The 22,542-nt window shown below is 40.1% G+C and overlaps 1 protein-coding gene across 1 annotated transcript in view; it reads left to right on the forward strand.

Moving 5' to 3' along the window:
* KCTD16 (potassium channel tetramerization domain containing 16) overlaps positions 1 to 22,238 on the forward strand; it is a 278,902-nt gene extending 256,664 nt beyond the window's left edge. The window contains exon 2 of the mRNA XM_061188287.1: positions 21,784 to 22,238. Coding sequence (XP_061044270.1) covers positions 21,784 to 22,238 — 455 coding nt within the window. The remainder of the gene's footprint in view (positions 1 to 21,783) is intronic.
* Positions 22,239 to 22,542: the final 304 nt, after the last annotated feature.

Genomic DNA, 22,542 nt, shown 5'->3' on the forward strand with positions numbered 1-22,542 from the left:
CATTGCTACAGGAAAGCAGAGTATCCACGTTTAAAAATATGAGGTTTACTTTGGGATGTCCACTTTGAGCATTTGAAAATGACCAGTTGACCTTAGTCATTTGCCAAATCAGGTGACAAAACTAGACCTAAATGAAATATCATCTCCCATCACTGTGACGATAAAGCTGAATGTGAAAGCTGAGTGAGGGGAAAAAACAAAGAAAAGCAAGCAGCACCCCAAGAGAATAAGAAAGAAAACTGGACCTTCTTTAAATGCCTACATTAGTGGAGAATCTGGCTGCTTTTCTCTCAAGTTCCAAGCTTCAGAGTCTATTATTTGAGAATGGTACAGGCTACACTCAACATATCTCACTAATCATACCTGAGATGGGGGAATTGGCTCTTAAAAATCATTCAGTCCAGTGCTGCCAGAGATGTACACCAATGCAACGGTACCTGGGAGGAAGTGGAGAAGGATCTAAAGGAATGAATTTGGTCCTGTAGGCCCTTTCTTCCCTGAAGATAGAGCTAGCTGTACCTTTTTGCATCATTGGGAAGATGATCCATAATTAGAACTCACCCTAGACAGATTGTTCAGGGACAGCTATTTCTCTCTGTATCCTCACACTTTCTGCCCTGTGGGGCTCATGTCCCTCCTCCTCTAAGTTGATGTTCAGGCTCCAGGTGCCCAGGGCAGCCTAAGATGCTTCAGAGTCTCTCGCTGAAGTCCCCCAACCAGCATGCTTTGACTTCCTAGTCTGACCACATTTCCCTCTCACCATCAACCCACTCCTCTAGTTTTCCTCTCACCTTGATCTTGGAAAGAAGCTGTTTCACCCTAAGTTGTCAGTCTCTCCTCACCACTTCACTACGTCTTTACTGTGTGTGTGGATTTTCATAGGAGACTCTTGAAGCAAAAATGCTTAAGAGAAACAATGATAGAATTTAGTGTCAGAAGCACCCAATTTGAGGCCACACTAAATGTGGAACCTTGGGAAAGGCCCTTAATTAATGTGAATCACAATTTATTAATTTGGCAAATGGAAGAAAGAATCCTTTACTTCACAGGTTAAAGATTAAAGTGTGATTATAGCTATATAAAATCCACTAACAAACTATTAAGCCTTGAGTAATTGTTGTTAGTGTTATCATTTTCATCATGGTAGAATTCTTTATGGGCCAGTGAAAGTGGTATTTTGGGCAGAAGAGGAGGGGTGCTTACATCAAAATTCTAATATCATACCCTATAGTAGCTACCTACTCTACTGGTTTTAGGCTGGCCTTAAACCGGGACTGAGATTTTTAAATGTACCAACCCTTTGCAAGAGTTAATTTCTCTAAGGTCGCAGAGGTGGCCCCCTCTGACTTCAGTATGACCTCATGGAAAAGATATTCAGTGTACTATTGAACCCAGTCAGACTCAGTAAATTTAGCAGCTGGGGATAAGACATGGAAGATTGAATGCTCAGATTTCTTTTGATAAGAAATTGACACACCATTGTTCTAACTGGTATTCTAGCCATGCTGGGGAAATCAATGGTGAATCAGTAGACCCTAAGCACATACATGTATATGTCAACTCTATGCTTATCTTAAATCCTTATGCTATGCATTATTTTGCTGCATAAGTTAGAATTGAGGAAGTTACCCATCCAACCAGTCTCTACCTCATTTTCTTTCAGTAAAAATTACCTTTTTAAAAAATAAAGTTAAAAAACTTAACCCTTATCTTCCATAAAATCAAAGCATTCATAAAACCGGAAGTACCCATATCAGCTTTATACTTTGTTTTCGTCACATGGACATGGTACAAATCAACTTTGTGTTTTCTAAGAGAGTGTGTCCTTGCTATTAGTACTAATTATTATTAATACTACTCTATCTTCTGCCCCTGATAATATTCAGGGAATGTTGATTCTTCTCTCAGCCAACTTTTTCAGGAGGTGCCCAAATTATGAATGGGTCACATCTCTGCAATTATATAAACATTGAATCTATACAATATTTCCTCATAGAAATAATGCTAAAGTTTGTGGTTAGGTCCCTAATTAGATGTCAGAAGCTTTTTAAAGTCATTACAATTTCTATGGGAAGTCTTGGGATTTCATATACAAAGATCCCTCGTTGATAAATCAACTCTGAGAAGGAAGCTCCTCTCAAAGCTCAGTCTCTTTTCACTAACCTGGTGGTGTGAGATGCCTTCTTCCCCTTACCAGGGGTTTCTTTGCCTGGGTCATATCTTTTTTCTGGGTTAAGCCATGTTTTAATTCCTTTTAAGAGAGCGTTGGGCTTGGGCTTTTATGGTCTTGATAGAGAGATGTTCATAATAACAAGTAAATTAACAAACAAAAAACAATAGACCTGAAGTTTCAAGCCACCAAAAATGGTCCATCCAGGGAGTGATGGTGCTACCATTTTCTTATAGACCTCAACACCATAACACCATGTTCTGAAGTAACCATATTCTGAAGGCACTGCAGCAGTTTCCACCTTCTGCTTGAGATTTCCTCCTTTTTCTTTTCAAATATCTGAGATGATGGGGACCCTGCACCCTCATCATCTGAGGGATCTTGTTCACAACCAGGCATCTGCATCCAAGCTGGGGGGGGAAGTGTTCTCATTCTCTTTCATAGTGCACCTGGGCAAACATGACCTGTAATAAAATCATCCACTCAGAGCTCTGTTACCTCATTTGAGGCATGCTTGGTGCTCAGGACCACTGTCTCTGTTCTTCAGGAGCACGGGTACCTGGCTGGCAGGCAGGCAGAACGTTTGAACATATTTCTCATGCAACCTTTAAAAGTGTTGTATATTTCTTTGGTGCAGTAATACGGAATCTGTCATTCTGAGAAAGGTACACACAGATCTTTGTTTGTCCTCACTAAGGACTCTAGGTAAAAGTTATTATTTTTTCTTGACATTTTTTTCTAATAAGGAAGAAAGTAATGATACTAATAAAGTATCATTAAATGTCTGGTAAAATCTTTGAGGAAATTTAGAGCCGTAAAAGGCTACTCCACCTAAGCTTTCCTGGAATAGGAATATGGTGATATAAATATAATGGCCAAAGCCAGTGCAGCACGTTGATTCACTCAATTGAAATTTTTTGGGTTGGTATCTAGCACGTGCAAATATTCCTGTAGGCATTGCAGATACAGCGGTAGATAAAAGAGACAACAACCTCTTGGTCTCAGGGAGCTTACGTTCTTGAGCATGTTTGGAGTTGACTGCTACAAGCATTGATCGTACGAGGTCACAGACTGCCTGCTGTCTGAGTGGCCCCACCTCCAGCTTTTCCCTGTGACTCATAGCAGGCCCTTCCTCCTTTCCTTCAACATGGCAGCATTGAGGAGGGTGCACAGCCCTGAGTCTGGAGCAGATGGGAGAGATACAAGTGAGAGAGTCTCACTCAAGTTTCTTTTGCTTCTACATGGTCCCCTCCCTTCCAAAGCAGGAGACTCCTTCCCCTTAACCAGAATGTATCTCCATGCCTCCTGGGTTATTGAGTATGGTACCTCAGCAACAGTTGAGAACAAGGAGGCACATTCAACTTCTGCAACCGTACCTATCTTTACTGGAGAATAGAGCATTCTCCTGCTGCGGTAGAGATTGTGGTGGCAGGTAATTTGGGGACCAGGGCAATGTAGAGGGGAAGAGTCAGAGAAGGAAGTCCAATGAGGACTCCAGTGATGGAATTTGGTGTGGGGCTGTGGGACAAGACTGGGATCCCTCTGACTAAGCAGTGGGGTGAGGGCAGGATTAGCTGAGCCAGTAGTGGAATGGAGAGAGTTAGGTTTGGAGGATGGGTTGACCTTGATGGTTGAATGAGGGAGCCAGGGATTGTAGCAGCTTAAAAGGTTTGTAGTGGGGTGAAGGAAGGGGAAGGGATGTTTCTAGGTAGGACTGGCAATATTCAGAGAGTATTTAAGCATTGGAGTAGAATCTTTGTTAGCTTTTGCTTTTTAATAAAGGGACTTGCACAAACGGGAGTGCATCAGTCTTGGGATGTCTGAACACAGGTGCAATTCTCGAGGCATAATTGTCTTGGTGTCAGTGCCTGATTCTCCTGCTACAATGTCAAAGAAGGGAAATTTGTGTGCAGCATTAGAAATACTATAAATACAAACTTGATTCACAGATAATCTGCAAGCCATTGCCATGTCTCATATTATGCCATTTTAAAATTGTGTCAAACTTCCATGATCCTCTACTCATAGAAATAAATATTTGGTATACACACATTATCTTCAAATTATAGGGACAAGAAGATTCTTTTGGAATTTAACCCTTTTCTCTAGGTATATCTAAAAAGGCATGTATAATTCTTTATATGCATAGGCTATTTTAAATTCTTTATATATTTTCATTATTTTTAATTCTTTATATACTTCTGTCATACGCACAAACAAAAAAGTATAACTGTGCTGGGGTTTAGAACAATAGGGAGAGCATCAGAGTAGTGTATGACTTTTTGACCTTTAATGCTTACATTTTAACTTAAAATACATGTATGCTTTTCATTTAACTAAAATTTACTACGACTGAAAACGTAACCTGCCTCTCAACTCAGTGTGTACTTCTTTTTTCTCTCTGACTTGCTCTATCGCTTTTTTGCTGTCCATTCATTCCCTTCCCCCGCCCCTCACACACACAAACACACACATATACGCGCACACGCCCAATGTATCCCAGGCTAGACTCATTAGGGGCACGTTACAATACAATTTGACTATCAAACTTCTCTTGCCTATTTCTCATTCAGCTGAGGAAGATACACTGCTGTGGTCTCAGGTTTACTCTTCATTTTCCTTAATGCACGATTCAGTGACTTATTTGACTAGTGAATGTATTTTTGAGGGATAAATCGAGAGTTGGGTAGATCTCGCCTTTTGAATTAATTTTGGCAACACTTTCTGTGATACTATACCGCATTTCTTTTTTCCTGGTGAATGGAAAAATAAGCAAATAACCTCTTGTAATGACTGTACAGATGAGTATTTGAAAAGATAGACACTTAGAAATTGTCTTTCCCACAATATTCTTTTACACCTTATGCTATACAGACTGTTTTGGGTTTTTTTTTTCTAAATTTATTTATTTATGTATTTATTTTTGGCTGTCTTGTGTCTTCGTTTCTTTGCGAGGGCTTTCTCTAGTTGCGGCGAGCGGGGGCCACTCTTCATCGCGGTGCGCGGGCCTCTCACTATCACAGCCTCTCTTGTTGCGGAGCACAGGCTCCAGACGCGCAGGCTCAGTAGTTGTGGCTCACGGGCCCAGCTGCTCCGCGGCATGTGGGATCTTCCCAGACCAGGGCTCGAACCCGTGTCCCCTGCATTGGCAGGCAGATTCTCAACCACTGTGCCACCAGGGAAGCCCTACAGACTGTTTTTATTCAAAAGTGGTGTTTGAAGATCTGAGAGGAGGGGGAGTGCAGAAATTTTCTAAACAAAGTATGCATATAGCCATAGATGGAAAGTAGTTTAAGCTTCAAGTGAGGTAGTTAAGGAAATAATGAAGCTTGCTCAGATGAAGTACAAACTTGTGATGGAAAGGCAGTAATCACTGGGATATGTGCATTTAAATGTAATGAGTACTTAATGAATCTGTCATCAGATAGCCTAGTTGATTAAAAGATGATTCATCTATTTGTTCACTCTAGTGACCGGAGTGAAGTGGCCCTTATGTGCCAAATACTCTGCTTTTCTATGGGGTTAGAAAATGAATAAGCATGGTCCCTGCTGGTAAGGGACCCAGAGTCTGATGTGGGAGCCACTCACAGAGTACAACACGGCACTGTAAGTGCAGCAGAGAGGTGCCCCAGGTGAAAGGGCAGATGAGGGGTCAATAACTCGACCTCTAGGGGCATTGGGTTGGCCTTGGTGTAAATCAGGAGACTTTCTGGAAAAGGTGCAACTAAGCTGACTCTTCCTTGATTAGTTACTCAGACAAAGGGAAGAGGAGACAGGAAAGATGTTGAGGCAGAAGGGACAATCTGAGTGAAGTCAATGAGGCAAGAAGCCTCATACACAAACACTAAGGAATGAGTAAAGAGCATGGAAGGAGACCAGTTTAAAGAGAGAATCAAATGCCAGATCAAGAGTCCCTTTTGTCCTGTGAAGGAGAGTAATCCAGTATCAACGAGACCAAACTGAAGGCTGAAAATAAGAATGATAACAATACCAAAGATACAAATTCTACCTCAAAGTTAATTGCCGTGATATTATTATTATTTTGCAAAATATCTTCATGAATATTCTTATTTGACAGAGAGAACCTAGCAAGCTGTAAGTAGGGTAATAATACTATCAAAATTAGGGATGAGAGAAATATAAGGATTTTAATAATTGGGCCAAGGCCTTATAACTTGTTGGAACCATATCAGGGCTGGGGCATGGGTCTCGTACCATGACTGGTGCAGCATACCGCCTGCCCATGCAACCAAGGCATCTTAGCTCAAGGGTTGCTATTGCCCCCATTTTACAGATGAGCAAAATAAGGTTCAGCAACTTGCTTAAGTCACACAAGCGATACTTAGAAGTGCAATGACACTGAGATTTGTTGACGTCACAGCCCAAGCTCATCACCACCATGTGAAACTGCCTTTCTCATGTACTGAGCCTTGATTTATATAACACCTGTACTGTACCATATGTGAATTGTTGGTATTAAATAAACCATATGGAGATTTCTTTCTCTGTTCCAAGAATTCTGCTGCAGAGGCTGCTGTTCTGTAGCTAAAGAAACCCCATCCTAGAATGTTTACTAACTAGTCCTTGGTCCTGCTGTCAAAAAAGACAGAAAGAAAGAAAGAATTAAAAAAAGCCGAATGTCTCAGATCCTAATGGAACTTGGTTTACTGTTTAATTCAGCTTCAGGGGCGGGGCTGTCATGGAAATCTATTAGAAACTGCCCCTTGAATAAAAACCTAATGTACAAACCAAAGGGATGCTATAAAGCTGAACACACTGAAAACCTGTTAATTTTCAATAGTGTTTGAACTTCAGGTTTGGCTTCTGTTCCCAAGAACCTGACAGGATGCAGGGCTGTCTTCTTGCATTTCAATGTGTTTGCAGCTATTTTCTCTCTCCCTGTTGTAGAGGATGCACAATCAGGTATTAAGATGTGACAGGATGATGGAAATGAGAAAGTGAAGAAGGCACATGGGAAGGCAGTAATTAACTGGAATGCATATTTATCATAGTCTGTCATTGTTTACAAACAATATAATGATTCCTGATGGTGAAGTTAAACTCCAGCCTTCCAGTTTATGAAGTCAACCAAACAACCCCAGCAGGTGCAGATCAGCAGAAGGGCTAACCAAGTAAGTGTTCCGATGTACAGGATAAAGCTGGAGACATCTATCAAAGACTGATTGATTGTTGAAGATTTGAATAATCTATATATTGGGATGCCTTAACCATTGATACAACCATGGCATAATGGAGGAAGAACTGGACTTATAAACAGAAAAATTCTCCACTCTAATACCCAGCCTAGACAAATCCTTTGCTTTCTGAGCCTCATTTTCCTCATCTGTAAGACAGGAATAAGGAGATCCATCTCATAGAGTCCCTGCTCTCCATCTCCGCTCCTAGAAGCCCCCCCATGAGTCATGTCTGGACTCTGTAATAACATCCTAACTGGCTTTCCTGCCTCCATTCTTACTCACCTATAATCTCTTCTCTAGAGAGCAGCATGAGTAAGCTTGTAACAAAGATAAATTAGATCATGTAATTCCTCTGTTTAAACCATCCTTCTCATTGCCCTACATAACTCCTGAGTGTAGCCTTTGTAGTTCTTTACATTTTGGCCACTGTCTCTCTCTTCAACCTCGTTTTCTGCAATTCTTCCTCTCTCACCATATTCAAGCCATGCATGTCTTCTTTCTGTTCCTTGCATATTCTTTCTTATTCCTACCTCAGGACCTTTGCATATGATGTTTCTTTTGCTTGTAATGACTTCTACATGATCTTCACAGACTGGCTTCTTTTGGACAATAGGTTCCCACTCAAATATCAACTTCTCTGGAGATGCCATCTGACCATTCTATCTGTTGATTACAACTCTCTCACCCAACTCACTCCATCATATTATCCTGTTTTATTTTCTTCAAAGCCCTCATCACTACCTGAAATTTTATCTTTTACTTGTTTAGTGTTTATCTTCCTTACTAGAATGTAAAATACCAGTGACCAGCTGTGTACCCATTGCCTAAGAGTGCAGTCAAATATTAGTTGAGTGCTGAGTGAATAAATGTGAGGATCAAATGAGGTATAAAAAATGGAAATGGTTCTATAATCTATCAAGTGTTATACAAATACTAGGTTTTTTCATTTCTTCTCGCCTGTAAAGTCATGACTCTTCTCAAATCTTTGTCAAAATGGAACAAGCGTAATTTTCAGCCAGGAACTCTTTCAAATGAGAACTTACTTTCCAGGAACTTACAATTTAATGAAAGACAAGATTAGCATGAAGAGTAAAATAAATTATTTTTATGAAAAAATTGAAGATAGCCTATATTCATTTGCTAAGGTCAGTTTTTTTCTTTTGTACCATACCACTCCATGTAACTATATGGTTGCATGTATGTCACATAGAATTATTGTATAGAATTAGAGGAGAAGCATGGAAAAAGGAAATTTGAAATAGTGTTGATGTGGGGAGAGAGCAAGATTTATCAATTTGGAATTTCTACAAGCCCATAAGAATTCTCAAATTTAACTAATTATCTTCATCCCACTCCCTTCTGTCCTTAGTCTCTTCCTTTTCCTGGCACCTTTTCATGTATCTGTTGGCCATTTGTATGTCTTCTTTGGGGAAAAAATGTCTATTCAGTTCCTCTGCCCATTTTAAAATCAGAATGTTTGGTTGTTTTTTGTTTGTTTGTTTGTTTTACCTGTTAAGTTATATGAGTTTTTTAATATTATTTTGGATATTAACCCTTTATCAGATATATGATTTTCAAATATTTTCTCTCATTCTGTAGGTTGCCTTTTAATTTTGTTGGTTGGTTGTTTTGCTGTACAAAGTCTTTTTAGTTTGATGTAGTCCAACTTACTTTTTTGCTTTTGTTGCTTGTGCTTTTGGTTACACACCCAAAAAAGTCATTGACAAGACCAATTGTCAAGGAACTTTTACCCTGTGTTTTCTTCTAGGAGATTTACGGTTTCAGATCCTATGTTTAATACTTTAATCCATTTTGATTTAATGCAGCCTCTATCAAAATCCCAATGGCATTTTTCACAGAAATAGAAAAAAAAGTCCTAAAATTTATACAGAACCACAAAAGACCCTGAATAACCAAAGCAATCCTGGTTTAAAAAATAAATAAATAAATAAACAAAGCTGGAGGCATCAAGACATCACAGTCCCTGAACTCAAATTATATTAAAAAGTGATAGTAATCAAAACAGTATGACAGTATGGCACTTGCATAAAAATAGACACAGACCAATGCAACAGAATCAAGAGCCCAAAAATGAACCCTCATATGTACGGTCAACTAATTTGACAAGGGAGCCAAAAAAAAAAAACACAATGGGGAAAGGATAGTCTCTTCAATAAATGGTGTTGAGAAAACTTTATAACCACTTGCAGGAGAATGAAATTGGACCTTTTTCTTATACCACTCTTTTGGTTATCTTTTTTAAAAGCTCTTTCCTACCTACAATATTTTCCAAATGTTAACAATCGAGTGTGTTACTAAGGGTCTAATTATTAATGCAAAGGGAATAATATATTTAATAACCAGGGGCCAAGCAATGTAGTATTCAAGAATCTCACAATCTAGCTTCCCCGTGGTTATTACAGGGATCATATTTTCCATCCCCTTTGGTCTGGAAATCATTAGTGCTACTTTATGTTGATAGCACTCCATTGCATTCATTGCTTATTGGATACATCTGTCAAACCACTTGAATATCTGTTTTAAGTGAATTAACCATAAAAGTAATGGTGGGATCCACAATGAAAGATATTTCTCCCTATAAGAAGGGTGAGTTGGGCAATCTTATGAAGTTGTGCATTTGTTTGTAATTAATATGATTGAACAAAAAAGGCAAATCATATATAAAGGAGTAATAGTGAACTATCATCACAGTACATAATTTACCCCCTCTTTTAGGAATTATTGTTGCCCTTAGAGCCACTGCTGGTCATGTATGGCAATCTTTGCTCCAGAGCCAAGAGGAGGAAAACTTCTCTATTAATCATTCTGTTCATCAGCAGTGCTTTCCTAAATATTATAAATTATGCGAATGGAATCAATTCTTTGGTAAATAGCCCATGAGAGTAGAAAGTAGAGATGTTGGTTAGGTAATATGAAGATGGGCTATGGGTAGACTGTCTATTGAAAGAAAAGCAGAAAAACAGGAGATTACCTATAAAGTATCTTTATGGAAACTACCCTTTAAATATTTTACAACTGTGATTGATATGAGCATTGTCAATTTGGGTATCAAAGTAATTATCTTTTTAAAAAAATTATTCAATGTGTATTGAATATATTCTAGACACTGTGATCATGCTAGAGACAAATTCTCACCCTCCTACGGGAGCAGTATTGTTAATTCCAACATTTTCAGATGACAAAAACTGCTAGTCACCAGCAGAGTTGTGGCCTCTTCCTGTTTCTTTGACGCCAAAGCCCAGTTTCTGAACCACTAGGCTTTACTACCTGCCTCATTATGGAAACTGTGGGATCAGACTGCCTGAGTCTGCATCACAGCTCGTCTCTTAAAACCTTTTAGTTGCTTAACCTCTGTGTGCCTCAGTTCACTCTTCTGTAAAATGTGAATAACAATAGAGCTTACTTCATAGGGATGTTGTAAATCTCAAGTGAGATTCTGCAGGGAAAGTGCAGAAGAGCACCTGGCATGTAGTAAACACTCAATTTAATGTTGTCTATTATTATTACATGATAGGAATATAGGCTCTGGCTATACGGGAAAATCCTAGATTAAAGCCATCTTTGTCCCATTTTGAAATCCTAATTAAAAGAAGAGTAATTAATCAGTGGCCGATTGGCAGAGATCCATGTTCAGTTGGAGCTGCTAAATTTTGTAAATCTTTCTTTTCTGTTATCATCTGAAGACAGCCTGGCGAGAATAAGGTGCTCTTTTCATTTTATGAAAAATGAAAGGGCAACTCCATTTCCTTCATTTCCTTTCATTGGCCTTCTTTTGGAACTTATAGTGAATGGAATGGTTAGGTCTCTGCCCAATAAGCTCCTTTCAAAAAGATATTATTTCACTGAAGCATCACGATATACTGATGGAACAGGAGTTAGTCTTGGAGTCAGATCTACCAAATATCAAATCCTGGTGTCATCTTCTTTTAGCTTTGTGACTCATGGGCAAATTAGTCAACAATTATGAAATTCGGTTTCCTCATTAATGAAATGGGAATCATATTAACCATAGAGCAGTGGTTCTCAACTAGAGATGATTGTAGTTGTCGTGCCTGAGTGGCAGAGGTGCTACTGACAACTAGAGGGGAGAAACCAGGGATGCTGCTTCACAACCTACAATGCACAGGACGGCCCCCGCAACAAAGAATTATTCAGCCCAAACATCAGTAGTACCGAGGTTGAGAAACTGCCTTAGAGTGTTGCTGCTAGAATAAAATAAAAATATTTGTAAAGCACTTAGACCACCTCTGACATGCGGTCGGAGCTCATAATTCATTAATGTCATTTGCCGGGAGTTACTAATGTGAGTTCCCAGGCTTCCTCTGTCAGGTCCAAGCATTGTGATAAACTCATTCACACAGAGGTGTCAGACTCATTCTTCCATCAAGGGTGTAGCAGTTTAAAAAAAAAAGGTCATACAGAACCTAGTGGCAAGACGGGAATAAAGACACAGACCTACTAGAGAATGGACTTGAGGATATGGGGAGGGGGAGGGGTGAGATGTGACAGGGTGAGAGAGTGTCATGGACATATATACACTACCAAATGTAAAATAGATAGCTAGTGGGAAGCAGCCGCATAGCACAGGGAGATCAGCTCAGTGCTTTGTGACCACCTAGAGGGGTGAGATAGGGAGGGTGGGAGGGAGGGAGATGCAAGAGGGAAGAGATATGGGAACATATGTATATGTATAACTGATTCACTTTGTTATAAAGCAGAAACTAACACACCATTGTAAAGCAATTATACTTCAATAAAGATGTTTAAAAAAATAATAAAATAAAATAAAATAAGATAATATTAAAAAAAAAAAAAAAAAAAAAGCAGGCCTTTTAGATGCTGATTCTGAGTAAATCTCTATGATGAAACGTCAGCCTCCCTAGCGCCTGGGGAAGTTTGGTCCCCATGCACCTCCTCTTTCCCCCAGGGAGGTGGGAATTCGTCACTGTAATTATTTACCTCTTGTCACTGGTTTTGAAGATTCAATGAGATGATACAGGTAAAGTGTCCAGCACTGTGTACGGCATAGGGTAGGTGCAAGCATAGGTCAGTGTTATCATCACTTAGTGTCTGTCTGACTTTCTGTCTGTCTCTCTCCATTAGGCATGTGGTCATATTAGAGGAATCTGCTTTCTCCAAATTGCTCTGCCCTGTGTTTATCTTCACTGTACTCAATAATGGACTCTTCCTGAGAGCTTTTTTCTCCCAGGTGATAGACTCTTCAGATACGAAAACCTCTCCACTTGGGTCTGATTTTGCCTACATGGCTCTACACCCTCCCAGCTCTGTCCCTGGCAAGGTCCCAGACAGGCTCCAGACCTGGAGCTGGGCTTTGACACTATTGTTAGGACTCTTTCTCTCTCCTCATTGTAAAATGAGGGTGCTCAGTGGCCTCTAAGGTCCCTTCCAGGTCTCGCACTCTGTGATTCTGTCTACAGTGAGTTCTGCACTACATCCTGATTGGCTTTCTCACCATCTGAAGAGAAACTTTTCTGGTTAACTCCGACTTCAAAGCAGTTTATGACTTGTAAGTGTTCTAAGACAGTTATTTTATTTTATCTGTGATTCTCAAAAAATTCTCAGGGTACTCTGGCTCTTGGACAACTGCTCTGGGTTAATTTGGCTATTTTTTCTTTTACCAGGAGAATCAACAGAAATTTATGTTTGCATTTACCAATAAGCCATATATTATTGTGTTTTGATTTTCCCCACTTGGAGGAGGTATCATATATTGGTTGGTTGTTGAAAATTCATTAAACAGTATTAGCAAATATTAAATCTTAATTAAATGGCAAAGGGCTTTTTTTCCTGTGCTAATTAAATGCATACTTCAAACACTGTTGATTGCTACCAGGGCAGCCTGGGTAGAACAGAAGACTGGTGGAGGGGCGTGACATACCCCACACATCAGGAATGTACCAGAGCTCTTCATCCTTCATTTAGTCATTTTCAGTTCTTTCCAGTGAACTTGGGGAAGGGAGCTGAGATTTCTTATATAAATATAATGATTTTTAAAAAACCTGTGAAAACCCGGATTTTCAAGTTGTTCGATCAGTTGGTTACTTTGAAAAGTTACCAAAGGGCTGAAATCACTGGGACTATCATGTCTTAAAGTCCACACTTTAACCCTTTTGGCCTATTAGTATTTTTAAATATCTCTAGTAGAAAATTCTCGTGATATTGAATAATATGTCCACCAAAAATAGCAGAGGCTTTGCGTTAAAAGAGACCTAGACTTGAATTCTTTTTTTTTCTTATCAAAACCAGAAATTTATTTCTTACAGTTCTGGGGGCTGGAAGTCTAAGATCAGGGTTCTCAATCTGCCACATGTAAACTCTGTAACTTTGGGTCAGATAATCAACCACTTTGAGCTCCAGTTTTGTCTTCCATAAAAAGGAAAGAGAGTAACAATCCACCTCGTAGAGTTACTGTGAAGATTAGATTATGTAAAGTGCTAAGCACAATGCTAGGCACATAGGAGTCCTCAATAAATGATACCTATTATTATGCTAAGTTTCTGGTTTTGGAGGTACAGCTGTTGTCTTATTTATTGTTGGAATAACTATGTACAACAGGTGGCAGTATTGCCTTAGTATGTCTCTTGAGAGTGTTAGTCAAATTTCTTGGGACTAGTGTAGCAAAGAAGCTATGATTCCAGAAAAGAAACAAGTCACCAACAAAGTAGCTTAGAAAACTAATAGTACTTGTGCCCTAAAGCACTGGCCAATATTAGTGCTAGAATTGTACAAGTGTTCAGAAGATGACAGAGGTAAACTAGACAGAAATTAAAGGTGTTAATATGAATTTGATATAGTGTTCAAGACTTTTAGTGTAAGTAACACAAAATTAACTTTCACTAGATTAAGCCAACAGAGAATTTCTTGGCTTGTAAAATTATAAGGCTGGGAATGGGGCCAACTTGTGATACCACTAGATGTAGGGCTCTGTCTCTTGACTATTTCTCAGCTTTGCCTGTCCTGCTTGGCTTCTTCATGCATGAATATTCTCTCGAACTGGTAAGGAAAAGAGCCAGTGAACTCACATCCTCCTGGTTTGGTACATCCCACATCATAAGGCAGATACTACCCATAAGTTCTAGCAGAACAGTCACAGTGGGGACTCCGATTCACCCAGCTTGGCTCACTTGACCGTGCCTGAATCACCCACTACAGTTGGGAGATGGGAAGTTCACATTTGGTCCATGTGTCCTCCCCTTATGGCCAGACATGGCACCATGGTTGACAGCCCCTTCAGGATGTGATAGGGAAGAGGCAGTTCCCTAAAGGAAAAGAAGGGTGGTTTTACTGGAAAAGGGGGACATGCAAACCCTGTAATAATTTCATATACATTTCATTCTAAGAGATAAAATACTCTGAGATATTGATTGAGAGGAGTTGTAGCAGAACTTATTATCTGGGGGAGTTGTTCAAGTTTATGAAAATTGGTGAAGAAAAATATAAAAGCGAGTGGCCAGGATGAAGAAGACTGGGTGGGAAGAGAGATCAGATGGGGTACAGAACTCCCTATGAAATAGGCAAACAAGGACTTTGGGGACAGGAGTAATTCAGTATGATCTTAGCTGAAAAATGCTGAGACTTAAAAGGAGGAAATACAATAAAGAGGAGGAAAGCAAGAGAAGGACAAAAGGCCCTGGAGAATGTGAAATAAATGTGTCATCAAGGAGCACTTGAAAGAGCAAGGCAGTAGGCCAGAAAGTTAAAGTTCAGGATTACAGCCTTATACACATCATCGCATTGCTTTATTTAGAGAGACACCTCACAGGTGAAAAGCCTGAGCTAGGAGGGTGTCTGAGCATCACCAAAGTGGAAAATTATGTCACTAGAGACCATAGTTGAGTGGTTAAGAAAGTTAATTTTTACTTAATTTGTATAATGCCTTTAGGGATTTTTTGGATATTAATAAATAATTATGAGTGATGATCAATTAGAAAATCTGTATATACAGTTATTCAGTTCTGGATGGATTTTGCCATTCTCTCTGTTGATCAGCATGTTTTATGTTTTTGTCACATGCATATAAATGTCTAGTGATATGCCTAAATATTTTCCATTTTGCAGGTCAGTTTTTTCTATCTTTTTTTTTTCTTTTGGAGGAAGGTTTACTGCCTCTCACAAACACTCTAAACCAAAAATTACTTTCTGTACACATCATCCATTTCCTCTCCCATTCATTTTCATGCAGATATTTCCTGCTGCCCTGATAGCCTGGTGTTTATGTGCCCTGGAGTGTGCATTAGAATTCAGAAGAGAACAAACCCAGGCTTTAACACAGGAAAACGGACATTAAACCAACCTAGAAACACATCCATAGTTACACATTGTGGTGGTGTGATAGAAACAGGTTGGAAGTTAGAACTGGCTTAAATTGGGTTGGGGGATGAATAGGTAAGGCGCTCTGAGAAAGGGATGGGCAAAAAAGTGCTAAACAGGTGAAAATCAGAAGAATAAGTTGCTGGTAGAGGGATGATCAGATGCAGAACACTTAATAAGGTATAAGAAAGGGCAGCTGGGCAGCAACTGAACTGAGATGATGGTTTTGGTTTTTTTTTTAATAAATTTATTTATTGATTGATTGATTTCTTTTTGGCTCTGTTGGGTCTTCATTTCTGTGCGAGGGCTTTTCTCTAGTTGCGGCAAGCGGGGGCCACTCTTCATCGCGGTGCGCGGGCCTCTCACTGTCGCGGCCTCTCTTGTTGCGGAGCACAGGCTCCAGACGCGCAGGCTCAGTAGTTGTGGCTCACAGGCTTAGTTGCTCCGCGGCATGTGGGATCCTCCCAGACCAGGGCTCGAACCCGTGTCCCCTGCATCGGCAGGCAGACTCTCAACCACTGCGCCACCAGGGAAGCCCAAGATGATGGTTTTTACTTCCATTCCCTAACTCCTCCATTTGCACTCATGGTCCAGCAGGTCAAGAGCTGTGTCTTTCTTTTCTGTTGCATCCCTGGCGGGGTCCGTGTGCTGTTATTAAGCTGTTGTCTCTCGGCTTCAAACCCACCCCTCTCTACTGTGCTGTCTGATGCTTAGGTTGGGATTCAGCTAACCACCCTTTTCATTGGCCAAGCTGGCTTCCTGTTAGATTCTGTCTGTAGGGGGCGCTAGAGGAAGACCGTAATAACAGGGGGAGAAGAAGAAGGACTCCTTATTTGCTTCCTGCTCATCAAAATCAACTCAGCTTTTATTTACCGCAGAAGCAGTTGGTTCCGGTTCTCTTTTTTTTTTTTTTTTTTTCTGTAATCCCCAGAGCCAGGCTCCTTCAGAGATACCAGGACCAGCAGGCATGGTGCCCTCCTCACATGCCTGGGTCTCACCTCCCATAGGATGCCTTTTGCCAACATCTAGGTTCTAGTAACCCCCTCTCTTTTATTTGTCTCCCCAGCCCTAAGGGTGGTATCTGCCTCTTGCAGTCACTGTCTTTGATGCCTCCAACATCTGTTTAACCAATTCCTTATATTAAATTCTCCCTGTTCAGATAGCAGGTGGAACGTCTGTTTTCCTGACTGGCCCTGGCAGATTCATGGGTGGTTTAACTGTCTGCTCTTGCCCAAACTTGCCATGTCTTACTGAGGATCCCCAGCTGGGTCCCTTCAAGGCCAAATGTCCATGAGTGGAAAAGGTCAACCACAAGCAAGAAATGATGATTGTCACGCTGGAAGATGTATTTTTCTCAGATGCTTGCACAGTCTGCCTATTCCCAACCTCCACTATGCAATATCTTTTCCAAGGTTAGCAGAATTATAAAAACATCAATTTGGGCATTATTGACTTTTCAACTGGGATACCGAGAAAGTGTTTCAGCAGCCTTGATAAATTAAATCTGACTACCTAGCTCCCAGACTGGCAGGTTCCTACATCATTGACAGAGAAGACAGGGGAAAGCAGTTTTCCCAGCTGTTGCTGTAAATGATGTGCATTGTGTTCACAGCCATTAGCAGGTGGAGAATTTGAAGTGTGGGTAGATTGCAGAGCTACCTCTTTTAAAAATGCATAAGCACTTAGTGAGTTTGCTAAGTCGTGCTTCATTCAGTTCGGTTTGAATTTTTCATAGGGGAGAAAGATTCTGTTGTCTTTCCTCTTTTATTCCTTCTTTGTCAGTAAGGACTTAGGGCTACAGTGGAAAGGGACTGAGTCTAATCATATAATTTTCTTGACTGGTCCTCAATTTTTCCAAGTTATAAAATGTTGGAAGATTGAGTGTTTAAGGACTTGAGGCTATTGAGTTTCCTGCCCCTCACCATTTAATCCAAACTACAAGTTTCCCTGGGCTCTGGGTTTAAATTTATTTGATGCGTCCTAAAGTAAATTTTTATCCTGGAAGACTCATCCATTTGTGAAATTCTAAGCACTGCACTTTGAAGGAACCTTCCTTCCAAAATGATCCCCTGCTCATATACTATGTTCCTCTCCACTCCCAGATAGAGTCAGACATTATGAAATGCTCAGTGTACATTTTCCTGACGAGTCCAATTATAGCATCAGTGTTCTTCCCAACATGATGCTCCAGCCAGACCTAAGAATTGGTTTTATAGCGTGTTAGTGGAAACATAATCATCATATCTAACAAGCTCCTGATGTTTTTTGTTTATGTAGATCAGTGTCTGGCTTCTGGTAAAACAAATGTGGAATGTGTACACTGATTGAAATGCGTATTGGTTGCCACAAACCATGAAACATCTTTACCTTCATTAACTAGCTCATTTAATTTTCCTAAAACCCTTATGAGGAAGATACTATTACTAGCCTTATTTTTCAGATGAGGAAACTGAGGCTCAGAGAGGTAAAGTAATTGATCCAAGCTGGCATGTTTCAGGGCCTGACTCTGGAGCCTGCCATCTGTCTGCTACATTATCAACTTGATATAATTCAACACATGTGTCTGGCTCATTCATTTAATCGTCAAACATTTATCAAACCTCTATTATGTGCCAGGCAGCAAAAATGAAATCCAACAAATTCAGCAATGGTTTATTTAAAAATAAAGAAGAGCTATTAGGCTCTTTGACCAGCAACTAGTTAATACACCCCTCAAAAGGCAGTAGAGGTTTTGCTTTTTTTAATATCAATAAATCAGACTTTTCTGGGAGTGAAATGGCTTTCTCCCTATATCTGACTAATCAATTGTAACCTATTTTCTCCTCAAATGGAGAGATTTATTCCAGCCAGCATTGAAACCTCAGCAAATTGAGAGCAAAAGTATGTTGCAATCTGAAGTACCAAGGTATTTAGGAGATCATATTTTGCTGTAATTGGGGGGATTCTAGAATACCTAGAGTTACAGAACATACCTTTCATAGATGCATTTACCCTCTCCAGAACAGGTGAGTACATGTCAGTGGGACTGCAAGGGCGAAAGGGTTTTCTGTGTTCTGGTTTATAACCTCCGTCTGCTGTGGTTAAATTCTTGGGAAGGGGGTGATCAGACAGACGGTGCTTCCAGAAAAGAAACGGCGTGGTTCTCTTCTCACGTTTGATTATTTTTCAAATTTCATAGTGACTCTTCACGAAGCACCTCCAGCTAGACGGTGTTAATCCCGTATTCTTCCTTGATTTCAACCTAATATGTAGACTTCAGAAGCCATCTTATGAATTATCTTTCCAAAATAGTAAAACATTCAGATGTGCTCCTAAAATATTGAAACGTGGTAGTATAACAAGCTCCACTAAAATTAATTTGTTTAATTTCCCTTTAATAGTGATAGCGCCTAGAATAAGTGGAAAGTAATACTTCTGTTTGCCTGGAAACTGGTGGATCCCAGCTGACATTTAAATCCGTGATCATCCTGGCAGTCCAGGGAGGAAATAATGCATCTGTGCCAGGTTCTTGGCTTGGACAGGTCTTGGAGGGCTGCGTGCAGTTTTCCACATGAATACACAGGACTCCCTCACATGATGGTGTTTGCGTAGTTAAAATGCCTTTTAGAAAAACCTCAGGTTTCCCTCCAAGTCCACTGAATGGAATGACTTTCAGGGAAAGGTAATTGTTGGGCAGAGAAACACAGGTTTGTATCTCGACCGGTACAGCAGGTTTTATGGCCAAAATATTTTGTCATCTTGTTTTAAGGTAATAGGAGTACTCCAGCACATCTCCTTCTTCTTCTCCTTTCTGTCTTTCTCCTATTCCTTTTCTTTCTTTTTTTTAAGGCTAAGTTCAATTTCTGAACTTTTCTCAAAAAAAAAAAAAAAAACAAACTAGATCAACTCTGGGTTGAGGTGATTACTTTTCCTTGACCCAATTAGCTGGAGCCATTTTTCCATCGAGTCATATTAGTATAGGGATGGTCAGGTTTGGAGAGGCAGAGGCAAAGTCTGCCTTCTGAAGGAGAAAAAACGTTCACCTCAAGAGTCTGGGCTGGCAGACAGAAACCATTTTCTATTGCTGATATTTTCTGTTACCAGCTGGCATATGTTGAACAGTTTCTCTGTTGCACGGAAGAGATTTATTTGTAATAGCCTGAGATAACTAGGACATTACTGCTGTGGTGATTCCTTTTAGCTAATGGGATTGTTGCATTTCATTTAATGGGTATATAAATACATGAATACTCAGTCACATTTTAAAAAGTGGTTCAAAAGAGCAGGTATACATAAGAGAGACTTTTGGCATTGTGATTTACAGGGACTTTTTTTTTTTTTTTTAAACTATCTCTGGGGAAAAATGTATAAATTGCTATAAATATTTAAATCATTTAGCTATGTAGAGGACAGGCATTGTAAAAGACGGCAGGATATAACTTTCCTAATAGTTTCCATTCTAGGGTTCCTCTACTTTGACCACATTAGAAATGACAATAAAGTGAGATCGTATTATCATGTGACTTATTATTTATGAGTATAAGATATAGTGCAAATCAAAACTAGGTCTCCTTTAAAACGTATAAACATACCACATTATCCTTGTCCTCAATATTAGCATCATAAAGGGGATTGATTTCCCTTTTTTTTATGGCTTAAGTGCAATGAACTATATGAAGTACCCAGTGTATAACATATGATCAGTAAACAATATTAAGTTCATGACTCCAAGAAGACTGTGGCTGTTCAGAGGGTGGAAGGCTGGGAGCAGTGACTTATGTTTAGGAAATTGCTTTGTGCCATAATTGTGGATTTCCTAGTTTAGGGAGCCACCAACTGAGTATCTGAAAAATGGCTCTGCCTCCAAATAGCTCAATGCAATGCTATGAATCAAGACTTAGGGAAATAGGGAGAGAGGAATTCACACTGGCTTAAATATATTGTAGTGGATCATATAAGTGAAAGCTCATTGACAGGTCTAGCTTCAGGTATGGCTGGATCCAGGTATATAAACGTTATTATTAGGATAGTATTTTAATGAATTTCTACACTGTGACTTGAGCTATTTTCTGGGATGACAACAAGGAACATTTCATCATGTCCACCTCAGGGTGCTCATGGTATAGTAGCTGAGATGCCTAAGGTAGGAAAGAACTATTACAAAATATGATATGTGCAATAATAGATGCATTTACAAAAGTAGACCATAACTCAGAGGAAAAATTTAACAACTACTTCTGAGGATAGGTGAACAGGGACTTCAGAGAGGAATGAAACCTTGAAAATTGTTTTGAAAGAGAAGCAGGAATTTTACAGACAGCCTTGGTTATAGTATTTGGGAGACCTGTATTCAAATCCCAGCCCTGCCATTTACAGATAGTGCAAACTACGACAAGTTTCTTAAATTCCCAGGGTCTTAGTTTCCTTGTATGGAAACTGGGAGTGGAGCTACTGATTTCTTCAAATTATCATGAGGACCTGGTGAATTGATGCATGCACAGAGCTTACATGGGGGCCAGCACAAAGTAAGCCCTCCCTGACTGGTAGCTGTCATTCCACTCTTCTAGACTCCCCCTATTTACCTGACTGCAATAACATGGGGCATTGGATTAGGGTTTAACATCAGCCACAGTAAAATCAGCTAGCATTTATTGAGCGCTTGCTGCATGCCACACATTGCATTAAGAATTTCACTTGCCTTGTCTAAATCCACCCTACAACTCTTGGAAGTGGGGAAATTATTATCCTCATCTCACAGATAAGGAAACTGAAGCTTTGAGAATTTAAGGGATATGCCAACGTAGCAAGGTTAGTGATGGTATAGCTGAGTAACTGTCTGACTCCAGTGTCCATGGGCTGAAGCATTATACTATATTTCTTGTCATGCAGCACGCCATCATTAACTTGCTTTGCTCGATGAACTTGGCTGCTGGGTACTCCTGTTGCAGCCCATTCCGTGTGCCATCCCATTTCTTCTAAAGACATGGTTGTGGATGCTCGTGTGTGTGTGTGTTCACATGCTGTGTTGTTACTCCACACTGAGCTGCCTGGCATTCATCCCTTGGGTCCTGTGCTTCCTTGCAGGTGAGCCATCGAGGTGGTCATCCTCGCACTGTGATTGCTGCTGCAAGAATGGCAAGGGTGACAAAGAAGGAGAGAGTGGCACCTCTTGCAATGATCTCTCCACCTCCAGCTGCGACAGCCAGTCTGAGGCCAGCTCTCCCCAGGAGACAGTCATCTGTGGGCCCGTGACACGCCAGACCAACATCCAGACTCTGGACCGTCCCATCAAGAAGGGCCCCGTCCAACTGATCCAGCAGTCAGAGATGCGACGGAAAAGTGATCTGCTCCGGACTCTGACTTCGGGCTCCAGGGAGTCGAACATGAGCAGCAAAAAAAAACCTGTTAAGGAAAAGCTCTCAATTGAGGAAGAGCTGGAGAAATGCATCCAGGATTTCCTAAAGATCAAAATTCCAGAGAGGTTCCCTGAGCGAAAACATCCATGGCAATCTGAACTTTTACGGAAGTATCATCTATAGTGGAGGGCGGGGGAGGTGGGAGAAGAAACAGATCGTGTCACCATTTTGAAGTAAACCTCCTAAAAGAAATTCATATTTGAAAAGAAAAACAATAACTAACAATACACGTTTGTTAGAATACAGTAACCCATTGATATACTACTGTCTGTTTACCTAGTTCACCTTAACATGTCAATCCACAGGGTAGATTTCTTTCCAGATGTGGAAGTATAAGAAAATCTCTCTCTCTTCTTTTTGTTCTTTATTTGTTTGTTAACTTGGTCCCGTGTGCTGAGTATCTTATCTATAATGAGAGCCAGCTACA

Source organism: Eubalaena glacialis, chromosome 4, assembly GCF_028564815.1.
Source record: "Eubalaena glacialis isolate mEubGla1 chromosome 4, mEubGla1.1.hap2.+ XY, whole genome shotgun sequence".
Classification (NCBI taxonomy): Eukaryota; Metazoa; Chordata; class Mammalia; order Artiodactyla; family Balaenidae; genus Eubalaena; species Eubalaena glacialis.